Here is a 17,905-nt window from a genome sequence, read left to right as displayed (position 1 = left end):
GGGTTTTTCTAGTGCTGTCTAGTACTGATGCGAGCTGTGACTTTTTTTGTCTTTCTTTCTTTAATAACCCAAAATAGGACATCGTAGTAAACGATTTCTGGGGATGTTGTATCCGTCCTGCTGTTTAATGAGGGCTAATTTAACTAAACTTTAAAAGATGGTCAAATGAAGATATATAAATGGCCTATAATATCAGCAGTATGCTGCTGGCTCCCTAAACCAAAACCAAATGTTAGAATTAGTTTTTCTTTACACTACCAAACAAAAGCAGCTTAAATAGCAAAATAACCAAGTTAACTGTGTAATCAATCCCAACGTCTGTAACGTTATGGTCTGAAAACCAGGGTCCACAACCTGTGTTCGCGTTGGTCCATTTATCTAACGTTACAGAACAGCAAATTATCTATATAATCGACACAATTTCGGTAAATATAACCATTTTAACCTCTTAAATTTGAAACTATAGGGCTTAACGGGTGTTCTTAGTTAACGTTACAGCGTCACTAACTGTAACGTTACCTTACTTATATTGCCTATTACTTAAATGAAAAAAGTTTTAAAGGGCCCTTGTTTTTTTTAACATTTGTATCGTTAAATACTCGAGTGACTAGAAACCAAATACTTACATTTAAATGCAGAACTTAAATCGCCATCTCCATTGATTGAGTGCGCAATGAATCTTGGGAGGGATACGTTGGGCCGTGAAGGATCTTGGGATACGTTGGGCCGTGAAGGATACAGCCGATGCATCCTTCAAATCCGGGAAAAGAAGGCTGCATTCGTAGGCCGCATTTGAAGGACCCTTGGAATTGGGACAGCACTTGGCGCGTCGCTGTGACGCAATCTGCGTCGACGCATCCTTCGAATGCAGCCTTCGAAGGATGCGTCCTAGGAATTGGGACGCAGCCCCATCATTAAATATATTAGTTTTTGCGGTTATTTAGCTTCTTCTTCTCCGGAAAAACACGACCGCATTGCATTGTGGTATACGGGAGTAACATGTAGGGTACGTCGTATGTACACTCAAATTTTGGGTATTATCCTGCAGATAATGTGGATAAGGAGATTTTTCTGGCAAAAAAGATAGATTGAGTGAAAGTCATCAGGGCTAAAGATTGGGGGGGAGTAAAAATTAATCTGATCAACAACTTGAAACTGTTTAGTGTTGCAATTGTTCATTGTTGCACATTAGATTGAGAAAAGATTTGTTTTTAAAGAAACAGTCAGCCTTATTCATGTTATTTAATCTGAGCAACAAATTGAAACTGTTTAGTGTTGCAATTTTTCATTGTTGCCGTACCAAAAATGAACCGAACCGTGACCGTGGGTCCTGTCTGATCACAGCACCCCGTCCAATGCACTCATGCGCTGTCGGAGACCATTTGTAATGGGAACCTTCAACGCATGTACAGTGAGAGAAGAAGCTAGATTGGTGGAGCTAGCACACTGTGCTGAGGAGCGGGGAGTGGAGATCCTGGGAGTCCAGGAACACAGAAGAGTGCACACTGATGACCAGATCGTTTACCACAAAGTAGAGAGATGCACGTTCATCACCTTGTCTGCGTGGCGAAACGAGGCCCAGGCCGCAACAGGCGGCGTGGGGCTACTGCTGGGCTCTCGGGCGCGTAAGGTTCTCCGTCGGGTTTACCAACACGCCGAAAGGATCCTTATCGCAGAGTTCTCATCTAACCCATTAACAACAGTCATAGTCATGTACTCACCCACCAACGTGGCCCCAACTGAGGAGGCGGAGAAGTTCTTCGAGGACCTGGCAACAGCCGTGCGAGGTGTTCCAGCACACAACTTCCTGGCAATCCTGGGGGACTTCAACGCAAGGCTCGGACCAGAGGACACACCCTTCCCATACCACGACTCTACCAACCGCAATGGTGCATACCTCACCGCCCTTCTCATGGAGCACGAACTACTGGCAGCGAACACCTTGTTCCAGAAAAGACAAGGCAAGAGATGGACCTTCCAGGATCGAGCCACACGTATGGTACGCCAACTGGACTATATACTTGTGAGGAGAAAATGGAGGAACTCAATGCCGAACCATACAGTTCGTTTAGCTCGGTGGGTTCGGACCACCGTGTGGGGTCCATGAGGGTACGACTGAGCCTGAGGGTCCCCAAGCCTAGTCCCAAGATCCGGCACGATTGGAAGGCATTCGCAAACAATCCTGGCCTTCAAACCAGGTACACTGAGGAAGTCAGGAATCGGTTCCAGCAGCTGGACAAGGGAGCGGAGCCCAGCAGCGAATATATGAGATTTGTCGCTGCAAACGAGGAGGCAACCAGGATGTGTGTGCCCGTGTTGGACAGAGCTAGAACCTCCCTGAGGGAGAAGGGTCCAGCTGCAGGCTTGGGCGTCCCCGTCATGACACAAAAACGCCCATCGGGCGTTCCCGTCATGCCACAAAAACGCCCATCAGGCGTTCCTGTAGCGTTTCATCAATCTATCAAGAAGAGGTGAGTGAGTTTCGCAAGGCATGCTGGGTATGCTACCCTTCCTTTTTTGGCGGTTTTACTTCGTAGTAACTTTCCAGAAAAACGAATGGGTTATGATGAGAGATTATGTCAGTAAATATGATATTGTTTATTCGACAACATTGGCTGTGAAGTATTCTCATTTAAATCACTGATTTAGCTGTGGTATCGTTGTATCCGAATTCGAATCCAATATAAATACTCGTGACAAGCATGGTTCGGTAGCAGCGAATGCTATGCTATCTCGTCCATAAACGTTGCATATACTATTCAGAAATCAGCAACGTTTAAGACGGTTTGTAGGTAGAGGGTAAAGTTTGCAGCGAAGGCTTTGCCGATTATTTTACTGTGAGGTTAACATTACCAAAGTACATTGTTAAGTTGGATGTTAAGTTGTCAGCTGGCATGGTAAGAGGCATGAAATCGCGGCCACTCTGCTTCGTCGTGGTGACACACGCATCGGATTAAACTGTGCATGTAAACGTACTAGTACGTCTAAACTAACTAGTATGTTTACATGCATGGCATATCAGAGAATTCTGTCAGTTCGGTCGCGGCGCAACGAATGAATAAAGATCGTTAGCACTCTGAAAAACATGACAGATGTGCCCGAAGTTACTACTTTATTACCTCGTTGATGACCAACGTTTAGGAAAACATGTACTTTTAATTCACCCTTGGGTGAAATCGAAGCGTAGTGTGTACTGAATGCGTGTTGATGATGATGCATATGAATTGCAACTTACACGTCTTCCAAACCTTTTCAGTACCCTGGCACATGCTTTGTCCAATGGACAATGGAAGGGACTTTACTTGGTTGACGAGGTAAAACGTGTGGCTGGCGCACGATTCATTGCATCTAGTAGAGTAGCATTCACTGGTAGACAGGCAGGCCTCTAGATTGTTTATTATGATTTAATGAAGTGTTCCTAAGTGACGCTGATGGGCCCTGGTTGCTGCTAAATGCTTGTTGAAAGTGCATAGTGCACTTTTTGTATTTAGCTACAAAATGAGGGTGGATATCACTTTATAGTTTATAGGCATTATATACTAATAAGAATCATTGACAAATCACATTCCCCTTTTACCACCACAGGACACACCTCACCAGTATCAGAGCAACAGCTGTGGGGTGTTTATGCTGATGGTGAGATGCATTATTTTCAGAAATGATGACTGATGACTAGTTTGCAAAACAACTTAATTTCAGTACGCAATGCATTCTACCCTCAAAAGCAATATGATTTCAGTGAGGTGAGTTCTTTCAAATCTCAATCAGATGTGTAGCATGAAATATAAGGCTTTTAATAATTTAGTCATCCTTACTGGAGGCTACAATTAACATGCATCATAGGTCATACACATTACTTTGTCTTCAGGTACTGCACTAACGGGAGGAGATGGCTACATCTTCACAATAATTTACACTGCCATAGTACACTGCTAAACAGTACTGTAACATGGATTTGTATCAGGCTATGAAGTCATTTAAAGCATAACTTTACTTTTCAGGGGGACATGCTCTCTATCAGGAGGTGGTGGTTGGACAGCTGTTGGAGAACATTTATGCTTGAAAGGTTTATATACTGTGTCCATGTTGCTATTTACTTATTTTTGGTGCTCACGAAGATCGTAGCCAATACACTCTCCATCTCCCCATCTCAGTCACACCTTCCAATCACTAAGCAGTGAAAGGTATTACATACTATGTCCATACTTTTCTATTTACGTATATTCTCTCTTGCTCTTTCTCAGACTTTTGATCGATCAGTGATTGCCTTTTTGTTTAATGGTGTGGGTAGTGTTGGTCTGGGCTTGTGTGATTGAATTGAAGGTTGATTATAATCCCTGTTTCTCTCCCTCTCTCTCGCTCTCCTTCACTCTTTTTCGGCTCTCTCGCTCTCTCTAGCCCAGGTCTAGCTGGCACACCAAGCTCACCCTCTCCATCTCCCCATCTCAGCCACACACTCCAATCTGGCACAACAGAGGACAGGCCATTCTTACCACCCGAAGTCCTTCAGCAAATTGTACAAGAGACGCTGAGACTGGACATGGCGATGCTTGGCGTGTTCAACAGGGTTTCAAACACATTCCGAGAACGAATCAAGCCTCTCCATCCTTCCATATATATAAATGACAGTGTGGCAGGGGAAATTAAGCTTAATAAAGACAATCTCCTATACATAACGGTTAGAAAGATTTACAACAATGCAGGCTGTGGCAGTGGCCTTGCGCTACGCCTCAAAGGCTTCTCAAAAAAGAAGAATTGGCCAAGCGCACCCCTGGTACTGAGGCACGTTGCATATGGCAGGTTTGTCATAAAAGATGTCTGCCTAGCATAATGTTCTTTTATTACTCCTTTTTCGTTTTATTTGGGACGTCTTTTTTTGCAATCCCTTTCATTTGTAAATGTACATACTACTGTAGTAAATGTATCTGCCCAGAAATGCTGGTATTTTATTACTCCTTTCTTTTTTGTTTTTGTGACAAATGCTATACGATGTATAACATACATTTGTGCCTACGATGTATGTTGTAAGGTTAATTGTTGCAGAGCAATTACTGTATTTTGTCTTTATTGAAAACATTCAGTGGGAAAAGTAAGTGAACACTTGGAGTCAAATGGCCTACTGTTTGAGCCTTCATAGTGTCTGGTAACTGGATTTGAACTGCATAATGTCCCAAGTGTTATTTTAATCTATTCATTATTTTATTTGGGCATATTCTTAAACAACTATATCAAACATGTCACTTATACCTAATACCCTACCTATACTAACCCAGAAGATAATGAGCATGAGATCATGGAGCCTCCCTATAATGATCGTGTTGCATCAAGTTTGATGCAAAGTTTGGGCCGAGATCCGACACATAAATGTAAGCTAACCTTCTGTAGGCCTAGCTGGCTAACGTACCCGTATTACGAGATCGAAGAAGAAGGGGGCGCTAACGTCAGTTCTATGCTGCCCATACTACTAGATCGATGAAGAAGAACGGGGCGTTCCAGCCTGCGTAAACGAGAACACCCCCCACACGAGAATGCCGGGGGGGGGGGCGTTTTAGTCTGCGTGAACGAGAACGCCCATGACACGGGAATGCCCATTTGTGTCTGCAGTCGGATGATATTGCCCTGAGGTCCAAACATCCGGAGGTCGTAGCGGCACGAGGAAGTGTGGAGGAAGCACGCCTCAACTTTGAGTGTGAACCAACCCAGCAGAGACGTGGAGAACTGAGAGAAGCCAAGCAGCTACTGTTCAGTACCTACGACAACATCAAGGGGGAGGAACTGATGGAGAAGGTGCGAAGGGTGCAGGCTGCGCAAGGCGAAAAACAGTATGGGGAATCCTGGAGGGTCATCAACGAAATGACTGGGCGGAAAAGGACAAAGGAGGGACAGGTTGAAGGTCACAGCCCTGAGGAGAGGATGGCAACCTGGTTCAACCACTTCCGAAGCCTTCTGGGTTCAACAGCAGATGGGGCCGAGGAAGAAATTCCACCAGTCCTCCGGAACCTAGACATCGATGATGGTCCATTCACTGTCACTGAGCTAGCCCGGGCGAAAGGCACAGTGAGAGCTGGAAAAAGTGCTGGGCCAGATGGCATACCCCCAGAGGTTTTAAAGAACTGTGACCTCGATGACATCATGCTGGAGTTTTCCAACCAAGCGCTACTGCAAAACAAACTGCCTGAAGTATGGTCTCTCTCCAACATCATCCCAGTGCCTAAATCAGGAGACCTCTCAAAGCCAGACAACTACCGAGGCATCAGCCTGACATAGAAGATATACAACCGCATGATACTAAACAGGATCAGGAGCGCCATCGACCCTCACCTGAGGGAGAACCAAAATGGCTTTCGCGAGAGGAGAACCACCACAGCCCAGATCCTGGCACTAAGGAGAATTATCGAGGAGGTGAAGGAGGATAACCTGACTGTGCTTTATCGACTTCAAAAAGGCATTTGATTCGATCCACAGAGGCACGATGGTGAAGATCCTTAAGGCCTATGGTGTTCCTCCCAACCTACTCCGGGCTATTGAGACCATGTACGCAGGAACAAGGTCCAAGGTGGTTACCCCAGATGGCAGCACTGAGGAGTTTGATATCCTGGAGTAATGCAAGGGGACACACTAGCCCCCTTCCTCTTCATCATTGTCCTGGATTATGCGCTCAGAAAAGCCATTAGTGGGTGGGAGCAGGGCCTCGGCTTCACCCTAACCCCAAGGAGGTCAAAGCGAAACCCTGCAGTTGTCCTGACAGACCTGGACTACGCGGATGACATCAGCCTGCTCTCCAACAACATGGAGCAAGCACAGGAATTCCCGAACAGAGTGGAGCTGGAGTGCTAGCTCAGCTTCTTCAATGCAACGGTAGAGTCTGTTCTCCTCTACGGCAGCGAATGCTGGTCCCTGAAGCCAACCTTGCAGAAGTCTTTAGACGGGTGCTTCACCAGAATGCTGCGTGCAGTACTTAACATCAGCAAGAGTACACATGTTACCAACAGGATCCTGTATGAAGGAATACCAAGGGTGAGTGAGAAAGTAGCTGCCAGGAGAATGAGACTGGCAGGACACTGCCAAAGACACCAAGAGCTGCCAGCCAGCAAATTGGTACTGTGTGAACCAACCCATGGGCATCGGGACGTCCTAGACTCACATTCGTGGATGTACTCAAGAAGGATGCAGGAGCGCAAAGTACCAATGAACTGGCCAGATGTATGGAGAATCGGGATGACTGGAAGCAACGATGGAGGGCTCGTCTGAGGACGACCTAGAGAGAGAGAGAGAGAGAGTGACCTCAAAACTGAGGTACGTACCGAACCGAGATTTTTGTGTACCGTTACACCCCTAGACAATACCATCAATACAAAACTCCTCAAACATAATGTACACATGTCATGATTGTAAACAATGAAACAAACCATTTGGGGCCTGTACCACGAAGCTCGCTTAGAGGGTTAGCGAGGTATGTTGAGCTCAAAGCCTGGGTTATTTGTACCAAGAAAGTCGTTCTCTTTTAGCGTCGCTGTATCACCATGGTGACTTATGCTCGCAACCAAACCTGGTCGGGAGCAGTTTTTCGGCTTAGTCTAGCCGGAGATCGGCTACTTAAATCAGCGTGCGCAGCTTCCTAGCCCCTCCTCTGACAATGGCGTCACCATTTGTGGCTGTTCCCGTTGACCTCGGCGCACTTCTCGTACAGGCGTCTCTCCGGAGACAGAGGGTTTTACGGGACAGAACCGATCCCTTGGCATTGTCTGACGATATTCAGATTGCAGACTTTATTGTCATTGTGCAAACAACGAAATTGGGGTTCTTCATGAGAGATAGCCTACAGATTCTCATCAGAGGGTTTTCGTTATTTGATCGTCCTTGTTGGACCTTATATAGACAATGGTTACTGTTGCGCATTGTGTCTCCATGACAGAGTGCTAGAGTGGAGGTAGCGCGTCAGTCTTGAATATCTGCGCAGGGGGTTCGACTCCCAAGTGACGCGAATTTATGTGAAGCTTAAAAAGTCCAAATTCTCATGCATATGGAATACTTATTCACTAAAGCTTATGGAATTATATTTTTGTGCTTATTTCGAACTTGAACCCATATTTTCAAGGCCGTGCTGGCACCACATCTATGGGGGTAAAATGCATGATGACAGACCGCCGAATTTGAACCCCGGTCGCTGGCGTTCGGGTCTTATACTATTCCACTACGCTACAGCCGCTACCTCTCAGTGGTTGAAAACATGCTATACATTTCTTAAATAGGGTGTACTTAAAGTGAATTCCCTAAATGATAGAATAAGGCAGGATGGACGTTGCTTATGCATTTTTAAATCGTCATCATTCTATTTGGATTAATGGCGAACAATTCTGCATTTGGCATAGTTATTTTATCGACAATATGCAGAATCTTTTCTCTTATATATAGACTGCTTGATCTATCGTAAAGGTGAGAAAAATGACGCAAAAAACGCCCCTTTCACGTGAACGCGCACTGAACCTAAAGCAGGAAAACCTGGTTCAACTAATTGAATTTAAAGTGAGCTTCGTGGTACCATTTAACTCTGATTGCGAGTTGCGGCTCTGTCGAGCCAGGTTTTCCAAAGAAAGCCTGGGTATGTTCAGCGAGGTTCGTGGTATACCCCCCTGGTGTGATGAGTGTATGTATATATTTTTTGATGGTTTCTTCGCCACACCCTGCAATGCGCTGCCATCTTTTTCGTCTGCATAAGATTGTGGTCAGAGTGCAGGGTGCAGCAGATGTCTGGCTGCTCAACGTATTTTGAAATGCTAACTAATAATACTTGATGCTGCACGGCTAGCAGGATGGTGATCACCCTCTGTGGGGCTGTTTGATATCAGGGACCAGCTCTTAGCCCCCAACCCGACCTGTTGAAGGATGTTGCTAAATCCAATCTGCCATGTGCCTCCTTACCACAAAACCAATATTGCTGGTCAATTTCATCTCCCTTTTATCACTCTTGCAAACACAAAAAGCGCTATAGGCCTCCTCAGCTACCAGCTCTCGTATCTCGTGTCTCTTTTCCTCCTCTTCCTTTTTTCCATCTCTTGTCTCCCAGTTCTGCTGAATGATGCCAGGCTATCCTCCGTCCTCTGGGTGACATTCAAAGGCAACATAATTCCTGCTTTTTATGGTGTGCAGCAGCAATAAAGCCTATCTTCTAATTGAATATGTAATGAATTACCATAATTAGTTATTGAATACATTATATTGGATGGAGAGAGGAAGGCTTTGACTCAAGGACGTGATGGATTTGGATGTGATCTGTGATAGGAGGAATTGTAAGTGCTTGATACGATTGCTTAACTAATTTAGTTTGTTTAGCAACAGCTGTGAACTGCATTCTGCGATGGGATGCGTCTGTAAGGACATTTCGTCACCTTTGGTTGCCCAAGTTTGCTATTTTCCACTGAGGCCTCCTTCTTAATGTCAGGCTAGGCTTAATATTGCCTCTCATTTTTATGTTGCCAATAAAATTTGCCAATAGATTTCCTTAATGGGTGTCAACTTCACCCCATCCCCCTTGTCTTTGGACAGTCATCTCCTCAGAATATACAAGCACTTTTATTGCAATTTAACATCAAGATATAATGTTTCATAGATAAATGCCACAGTGCAATTAATCTACTGGGCACTAAATTTCACTAATGATACCAGAATATCCCCAATTAATGCTTGCAACCATAAAGATACACTTTGACCAGCAAAATATATTGATTGAGTTGCTCTGTAATAATAAACGGAGAAAGTGTTGCTGAAAGAATTGATGGAAATATAATTTCTCTCTCAGACACAATTTCCTATATCACACAGCTTCCTGCAGTCATCTTATTGTACAAATATAAATCTTGTTGATTCAGAAACATTTCACCAAGCTTACCTGCCGCTTATTCTTAAGATGCCTTTTATTCTAAACTGTCTACTATACTGTAGGTCTGTAGATTATACAGACCTATTAACATTTACAATTACAGTAAACAAATCTACCCAATGCAATGTGTACAGTTGTACTGTGTCATCATAGATAACAGTCCTACCTTGCTTCTCAATAGCCAAACCCTTGATGTACAGTGCTTTAGAGCAGTAGTTTTGATCAAGCTGTCGGCTGTTCTGTTGCTCTTTAACCAGGTTATCCAGCCGTAGTTCACCAAACCACATCATAGAGAGCTTCCGTCGGGAATAACACAGGATTATTTATATGCTATCCCTGGGCATTCAGGGGGTATTTATTACCTCTCCAACTGGCCCTATTTCAGCATTCCATTAAAGGTTCTCGCCACCTCTAAATCCTTAAATCTGAAATAGACACTCTTTAAATGGAAGTCTCTTTTAATTGAGGTCAGTTTCTGTAAATGCAACTCATGCAACTGACAACTTGAGAGTTCCATGGTTGGCTTATGACATTGCAGAAGACACAGCTTTTTTACAGTGCAGGCTAATTATGATGACAGTTTTTGGGGCCATAATGGACACAATTCACCGGGACATATTTAGTTTTTGTCCAGGCGAATAAGCCAGCCACTGAGAGGAGCATTGGCGTTATTTGTTTCTGGTTTCTAGAAATTTGATGGTCAAGAAATATGTTGTTCTGGCTCTGAACCAGGGGATCTAGACTTCTTAGAAAATATATCGTCATGATAATATTTAATAAGACTCAATAGCAATAATAGTGATAAAACCCATTCTGTCCATGCTGTCATGAAGGAGAGAGGGGGGGGGGGTCCACCTGCTATCTCCCACGCCGCCCCCCCGCCGCATGCCGCAACGCTCTGACAGTATTTACTATGAGGGGGGGGGGGGGGGGTTGGTCCGTACCCAGATGGGGGGGGGCACGCTGCACCCACTGGTCCTCATTAAGGGGTTGAGTTGCAAGCCCTATTGGTCTGGGAGAGCCGAAGGGTTCAGATGACGCCAGAGTTATGCCATGGCAGTGATTACAATCCCCCCCCCCCCCCACCCACCACCCACCTGCCAATCCTCTGAGCTCTGACTGTCACTCCTCTCAACATCTCCATTTGCGCTTCCCAACCTAATCCCCCGCACCATTCCCATCCCCCCTGACGCACACACGTACACACAAGCACACACACACACACACACACACAGTTAGAGCACCTTGGGTTGTAATGACCTCGGTCACTCACACTCTCCTTGTTCACGCCTCGTGCCCACTACCTCCGTCCGTTGACTGATCCCCATTGACTTTGAATGGGGACGGACGCGCAATGCATTGTGGATCCGTCCGTTCCGTTGGAGCCTTCGGCTCAGTCAAGAAGTTGAAAAATGTTCAACTTTTTCGGCAGCGACGGATCCGTCATCCAATCAGATCACGTATGCAAATTTAAGCACTGTGACACGACTCGGGCTCTGACGATACTGTAAAGCTGGAAAGCGATGAGAAGTTAATTGAAAAATGGAGGACAAACTTATAATCGCCATTGGTTATCGGCCAATTTCGTACGACCATTCCATGTACACATACAGGGACACAGAGACTAAAAGATCGGGCATGGCAAGATGTGTCATTGGAGGTGGGGGAAACAGGTAATATGTATTTCCTTTCTGATTATTTTCGATGTATGTACTACTTTTCAAATGAATCAGTGTTGAATGACTGCTAGCAGTACAGCATGCATGGTCCAGCATTTGCATCCTCCAAAATATCTAATTAACTGCTGCCTGGAATGTATAGTTGCAATTGCTGACACATGTTTAAACATGCACTTTCTGTATACATATGCGTTTTGGAAACAATATCCCTGTATTTATTAATTCGATTTGGACCGTGCATGCAGAATCCAAAAACGTAACATAGCAGCTACAGCATAGCTACTGATACATAGATTATAAAGAGTACATAGACATAAATGTTCAAGTCTTTACAGAAAATAATAATGAAAAGAATGAAGTAGATTGTAATGTGATCAATCATTTTATTGCATATATTTATTTACAGTGCCTGAATGTATGAAGAGGTGGAGATCCCTCAGGGACCGATATCGGAGGGAGAGGGTGAAGAAGAAGGAAGCCCAGAGGAGTGGGGCAGGGGCCAGTGAGAAGCAGCATGTATGGAGGTACATGGGGGTGATGGGCTTCCTAGCGCCATTCCTCCAAAATAGAGGGACCACCTCCAACCTCCAGCATCGGAACCCATCCCCAGTGTCGGTGATGGCGGTGACAGAGGAGCATGGACGTGGGTCACATAAAGTGGCAGGTGCGCTGTCACCCCCAGCACCAGCAGCAGATGAAGCAGCCACAGCCACGGCCCCAGCCCCAGCCCCAGCCCCAGCCACGGCCCCGGCCCCAGCCCCAGCCCCAGCCCCAGCCCCAGCCCCAGCCCCAGCCACGGCCCCAGCAGACGGTGGACCTGTGGGTAGGAGCCAGTGGCGTGTGCAGACCCCAGAAGAGGGCAGGGGTAGGAAGCGACGTAGGACTGAGATGTCCTCTTTTGAGCAGGGCATGCTGGCGCTCATGGAGCCACTGGCTACACTTGCCTCGCAGCCGCAGCCGCAGCCGCCGCCACAGCCGTAGCCACAGCCCCCTCTGAGGATGAGATTTTTTTTATGTCACTCCTCCCCGCCATGAGAAGGCTCTCCAGTCCAAGTAGAGCCATGGTGCGGTACAAGGTGTACCAAATCGTTTCAAGGGCGGATATGGCAGCGCTACAGAATAGGGAGGTTAGGGAGGTTCGGGAGAATGAATGAATGAATGAATGATCTTTATTGTCAGGTACAGGTACAGGTAAATCGAAATTTGGGAGAGCTCCCCCCTGGTGCTTAATGAAAAAGAGGACAAGGAACATACATAAACAATATATACAGTATGATAAATAAAAAATAAATAAAACACTTGATATATATCTAACTAAAACTAACACATCTAATATAAATCTAACTCGAAAATAAATAAATATTTAATATAATAATATAAATGAATAGATAAATAAATAGATAAATAAATAGATTGTTCGAAGGGAATTGCACAGTTCCCCAGTAGCTGCCACATGTTATGTGTGTGTGCGTGATAGTACAAGGTCAGGTGTTGGCAACGTTCAACGCCTGTATGGCCCTGGGATAGAAACTAGATACAAGTCTGTTTGTCCGTGCAGCCATAGTCCTGAACCGCTTCCCTGAGCGCAGCAGCACAAAGTGTTCGTAACCCGGGTGGGTTGGATCCTTGGAGATCTTGGTAGCCTTCTTGAGGCAGCGGGTGTTGTACAGTTCCTCCAGAGAGGGGAGAGTGCAGCCGATGATCTTCTGGGCCGAGTTAACGACCCGCTGTAGTGCCTTCCTCTCTGCACCCTAACCCCAACTGGAGAACCACACGCAGATACAGTGATGATGCTCTCAACTGAACAGCGGTAGAAGGTCACAAGCAACTCCTCCCTAAGGTGGTAGTTCCTGAGGACTCTCAGGAAATAGAGTCGCTGTTGTGCCTTCTTAATGATGGCTGTGGTTGTCCTCCAGGACAGGTCGTCCTGGATGTGCACCCCCAGGAAGCAGAAGGCTGCGACCCTCTCCACGCAGCCACCGTCGGTGAGCAGGGGCTGGATCGCAGTCTTCTTCCTCCTGAAGTCGATGATGACCTCCCGGGTTTTGAGCTGGTTCAGCAGCAGGTTATTAGCCTTGCACTGCTTGCTCAGCTGCTCCACCTCCTCCCGGAATGCAGTCTCATCTCCCCCCAAGATGCGGCCCACCACGGTGGTGTCGTCCGCATACTTTATGATGTCATTGCTGTGGTGAACGGGGATAAAGTCGTGAGTATAGAGGGAGTAGAGCAGGGGGCTCAACACGCAGCCCTGAGGGGACCCGGTGCTGAGTCTGAGGGCTGTGGAGGTGTTGGAGCCTACCCGCACCCTCTGGGGGCGGTCAGACAGGAAGTCCTTAATCCAGGTGCAGGTGTTGAGTGGTAGCCCCAGGTTTGTCAATTTAAACACCAGCCTGTCCGGAAGTATGGTGTTGAACGCTGAGCTGAAGTCCACAAAGAGCATTCTGATGTAGCTACTCCTCTCCTCCAGGTGGGACAGGGTGGAGTGGAGAGCCGTCGCGATGGCGTCTCCTGTGGACCTGTTGGCTCGGTAGGCAAACTGGTGTGGGTCTAGTCTGGGCGGCATGGATGAGATGATGTGACTACGGACTAGCTTCTCAAAGCACTTCATGGTGATGGGTGTGAGTGCCACCGGGCGGTAGTCGTTGAGGCAGCTCACAGTGCTTTTCTTTGGGACCGGGATGATTGTAGAGGTTTTCAGGCAGGGTGGGACGATGGCCTGGGACAGGGACCGATTAAAGATCTTGGTGAGGACCCCGGTCAGCTGGTCAGTACAGTCCCTCAGCACCCGTCCCGGAACTCCGTCCGGCCCTGCTGCTTTTCTGGGGTTCACCGCCTTCAGCGTGCGTCTGACCTCGTGTTCTGTGAGGGTGAGGCTGCTGGGGGCAGGTGGGTGTGGGGGTTGTGATGTCGCTTCCCCGCCCGGCCCCATCTCGAACCGTGCGTAGAAGGAGTTCAGATCTTCCGCCAGCTGTGGGTTATCCCCGTCGGCGGAGAGCCTGTTGGCTCTGAAGTTGGTCATGTGCTGGACCCCCTGCCAACCCCGCCTCGAGTCGTTGCTCCGGAAGCAATCTTCGATCTTGCCCTTGTACTCCGCCTTGGCCTCTTTGATGCCTCGGTCCAAGTTAGCCCTGGCGATGTTATAGAGGGCCTTGTCTTTTGACCTGAAAGCGGAGTCTCTCTCCCTGAGCAGCTGCAGCACCTTTCTGTTCATCCATGGCTTTGTGTTGGGGTAAACCCGGACAGGCCTGTCAATGGTGAACGAGTCTGCACAGTTCCTGACATGTTTGAGGACCGTTGATGTGAACCGTTCCAGGTCCTCATGCTCGTATTCCTCCCATCTGGTGTCATGGAGACTGATCTGCAGTGGCGTGGAGTCTGCTGGCCAGGTTTTAACTGTCCTAGTGGTGATGGGAGCACTTTTCCTGATGGGGGTGTACGCTGGAATCAAAAGGATGGACACATGGCCTGACTTGCCTAGGTGAGCCAGCGGTCTAGCTATGTAGGCTAGTTTAATGTTGGTATAAACCTTGTCCAGTGTCTTTTCTCCCCTCGTGGCACATTTAATGTGCTGGTAGAATTTAGGAAGTACTCCCTTTAGATTGACGTGATTAAAGTCCCCGGCGATGATGTGTACTGCCTCAGGGTCCATGCTCTGTTGTTTACTGATGACGTCATGTAGCTGAGCTAGTGCTATGTTCGCATCAGCGTCGGGAGGAATGTAAACAGCTGTGATCAGCACGGCATTGAATTCCCTCGGGAGGTATGTAGGCCGGCATTTAACTGTGATATATTCCAACTCCGGGGAACAGTGGCTACTCACAGTTCTAGTGTTGGAGCTCCAGCTGCCTTTAGTAAAAATTAGTAAGCCGCCACCGTGATGTTTCCCACAAGCCTTAGTTCTATCAGCTCGGTGAGCTGTACGTCCCTCCAGTGCTACCGCAGAGTCGGCAATGGACACCTGGAGCCAGGTTTCCGTGAAAATAAGCACACAGCTATCCTTCACGATGTTGTTAGTTGCAACCCGCAGTCTCAGTTCGTCCATCTTGATAGCAATTGATCTAACGTTGGAGAGGAAAATACTCGGCAATGCTGGTTTGTCCGGGCATCTCTTCATCCTCGCTAACAGTCCTCCCCTGCGGCCCCGTCGTTGCTTACAATCCCTTCTTCGTCGCTTGCGCTTCAGATCCGGGACCATGAACCAACTGTCACCCGGTATCCGGGCGATGTCTTCGGGTATTCCGTGTTCGCCTAGGTACTCAGCTGAGACGGCCTTTTCACTGTGTGTACCGATCCCTAGCAAGTCGTGTCTGCTGTAGGTGTGTGCAGAGCAATTGTCTACCGATATTAAAACTAAAACTAAGACATAAATAAAACTGTACATTAATAAACTAGAGAAGGCTCCAAGCCGCGCGTCTATGCGCGCCGCCATAGCAACAATGACAGTGAGTGAGTGAGTGAGTGACTGAGTGACTGAGTGTGTGAGGTTATGTTTGTTATGTTGTTAAGTTATGGTGTTTCTGTCGTTTTGTTGTTCTGTTCTTTGTGTTCTTAATTAAAAAAATTACTTTCATTGTGATGTGTTCCTTTTATAATACATTATAATTTGGAAGTGGAATTATGTTATATTAATATTAGCATATTAATAATTATTCAGGCACTTGCAGGAAGACAATAGGGATTCTTGAATGCTGGCTCGGGTCATCTGTGAAAAAACAAAACTAGATCATTAACAAACATTATTACAGTTACTTTTAAAACTTAACCTTGAGCAAATGTACAATGTATACGCAGGTATAGGAAGGTGCAGGTGTAGTTGGAATATGCTTCTTTTCTTAAGATATGGGTAACCCTATGTTTTGTTGAAGAGCCTTTGTGTTGCTAGGCTCTTGGCTGCCATGGTGGCACTGCACCCTCCTCGTTGAAGAACGCACAGTAGGCCTCCTGCATCTGGATGGTCAGTCTGGTGGCGTTGTTGGAGCCCATCCTGGGTGCATCACGCAGGGCTTCAGGATCAGTCGATGGCTCGATGTTCGGTTCCAACCTGTGTCTTCTCCCCTGCAGCTTCTTCCTCTCAAGAAAGTTGTGCAGCACACAGGTGGCCCTCACACACACCTCAGCTACCACAGGCCTGGTGCCAATCACCCGCCGGTACATGCGCCACCTAGATGCCAAGATTCCGAAGGCACATTCCACTACCAGACGAGCCCGGCTGAGGCGGTAGTTGAACACTCGCTTCTCCAGAGTGTGATGTTGTCCAGGGAATGGCCGCAGCAGGTGGGTCATGAGTGGGAACGCCTCATCCCCCACAAACACGTGAGGGAGTGGCCCCCGCTGCTCTGCGCCGGAAATGACACGGGCGGGAGGGAGGTCAAGGGTGCCATCGCGAAGAGCTTCCCCAAACGCGGAGTTAAGGAGGGAGCCGCTGTCACTCGTCCTGCCGTAGCCTCCAACATCCACAACCCGGAACAGGTAGTCGGCGTCCACTATGGCGAGGAGGACCAGGGAGAAGGTGCCCTTGTAATTGTGATACAAGGAGCCAGAGTTAACTGGAGCTTGTATCACAACATGCTTCCCATCAATCGCTCCGATGCAGTTGGGGAAGTTCCAGCGCCACTCAAACTGCTCGGCCATGGTGCTCCAGTCCGCCCTCGTGGGAACAGACATCTCCTCCTCCACCAAAGCAGTCCAGATGGCACTGGCTACCTCCCGCACTATCCTACACACTGACGAAGTGCCCACACGATAGCTGAAGCCAATCGTGTGAAGGGAATCGCCAGTGGCAAGATACCTAACATAGAAAGCATTAAAGAAAATACTTCACATATACTTTAAAATATACAGGGCATGAGTCATGACAGCTTAGTTATATTTATTATTCATACATGGTTGCTTGCATACCATGTTCATAGAAAGGCTTTATGATGGAACACATTTATCTGAAACACTCTTCATTGATACATAAATAATCCCATGTGACATCCACAACTAATATGACTAGATTATTTACAGATAGCTCTACCACATAACCTGGGATTTACAAGGAACACTCTGCATACTACTATGGCTATAGATGGGTAGATGTCTTCCCTAATTAGGACATTTTATGCAAACAACACCGTGGATGGAAATGGGCACCTTTTCTATAGCCTAGCAGTATGCGCACACCAATGAGCTGTATGGAAACGCTAGTTATGTGATCATTAAAGTATCCTTACCGTAGGCAAATGGCGAGTCACTCGGCAGGGCCAATTGCAGAACGAAACCGTGTGTCTGCCACCACGGTAATGACAGGACCGACCTTGCCAAGCAACTCGTCGAAGTGGTCCGGAGGCATCCGAAAATATTG

The 17,905-nt window shown here is 47.0% G+C and overlaps 1 protein-coding gene and 1 pseudogene across 1 annotated transcript; one reads left to right on the top strand and one right to left on the bottom strand.

Moving 5' to 3' along the window:
* Nucleotides 1–1,333: 1,333 nt before the first annotated feature.
* On the top strand, nucleotides 1,334–5,602 carry LOC115553792 (craniofacial development protein 2-like; annotated as a pseudogene).
* Nucleotides 5,603–16,437: 10,835 nt separating this feature from the next.
* LOC115553791 (protein ANTAGONIST OF LIKE HETEROCHROMATIN PROTEIN 1-like) lies at nucleotides 16,438–17,312 on the bottom strand. The gene has a single exon (XM_030370319.1). It carries the CDS (start codon nucleotides 17,221–17,223, stop codon nucleotides 16,438–16,440), a length of 786 nt encoding a protein of 261 aa, XP_030226179.1. The 5' UTR covers nucleotides 17,224–17,312.
* Nucleotides 17,313–17,905: the final 593 nt, after the last annotated feature.

The sequence above is a fragment of the Gadus morhua genome, chromosome 11 (assembly GCF_902167405.1).
Source record: "Gadus morhua chromosome 11, gadMor3.0, whole genome shotgun sequence".
Lineage (NCBI taxonomy): Eukaryota > Metazoa > Chordata > Actinopteri > Gadiformes > Gadidae > Gadus > Gadus morhua.
This window is presented reverse-complemented; position numbering and strand designations above follow the sequence as displayed.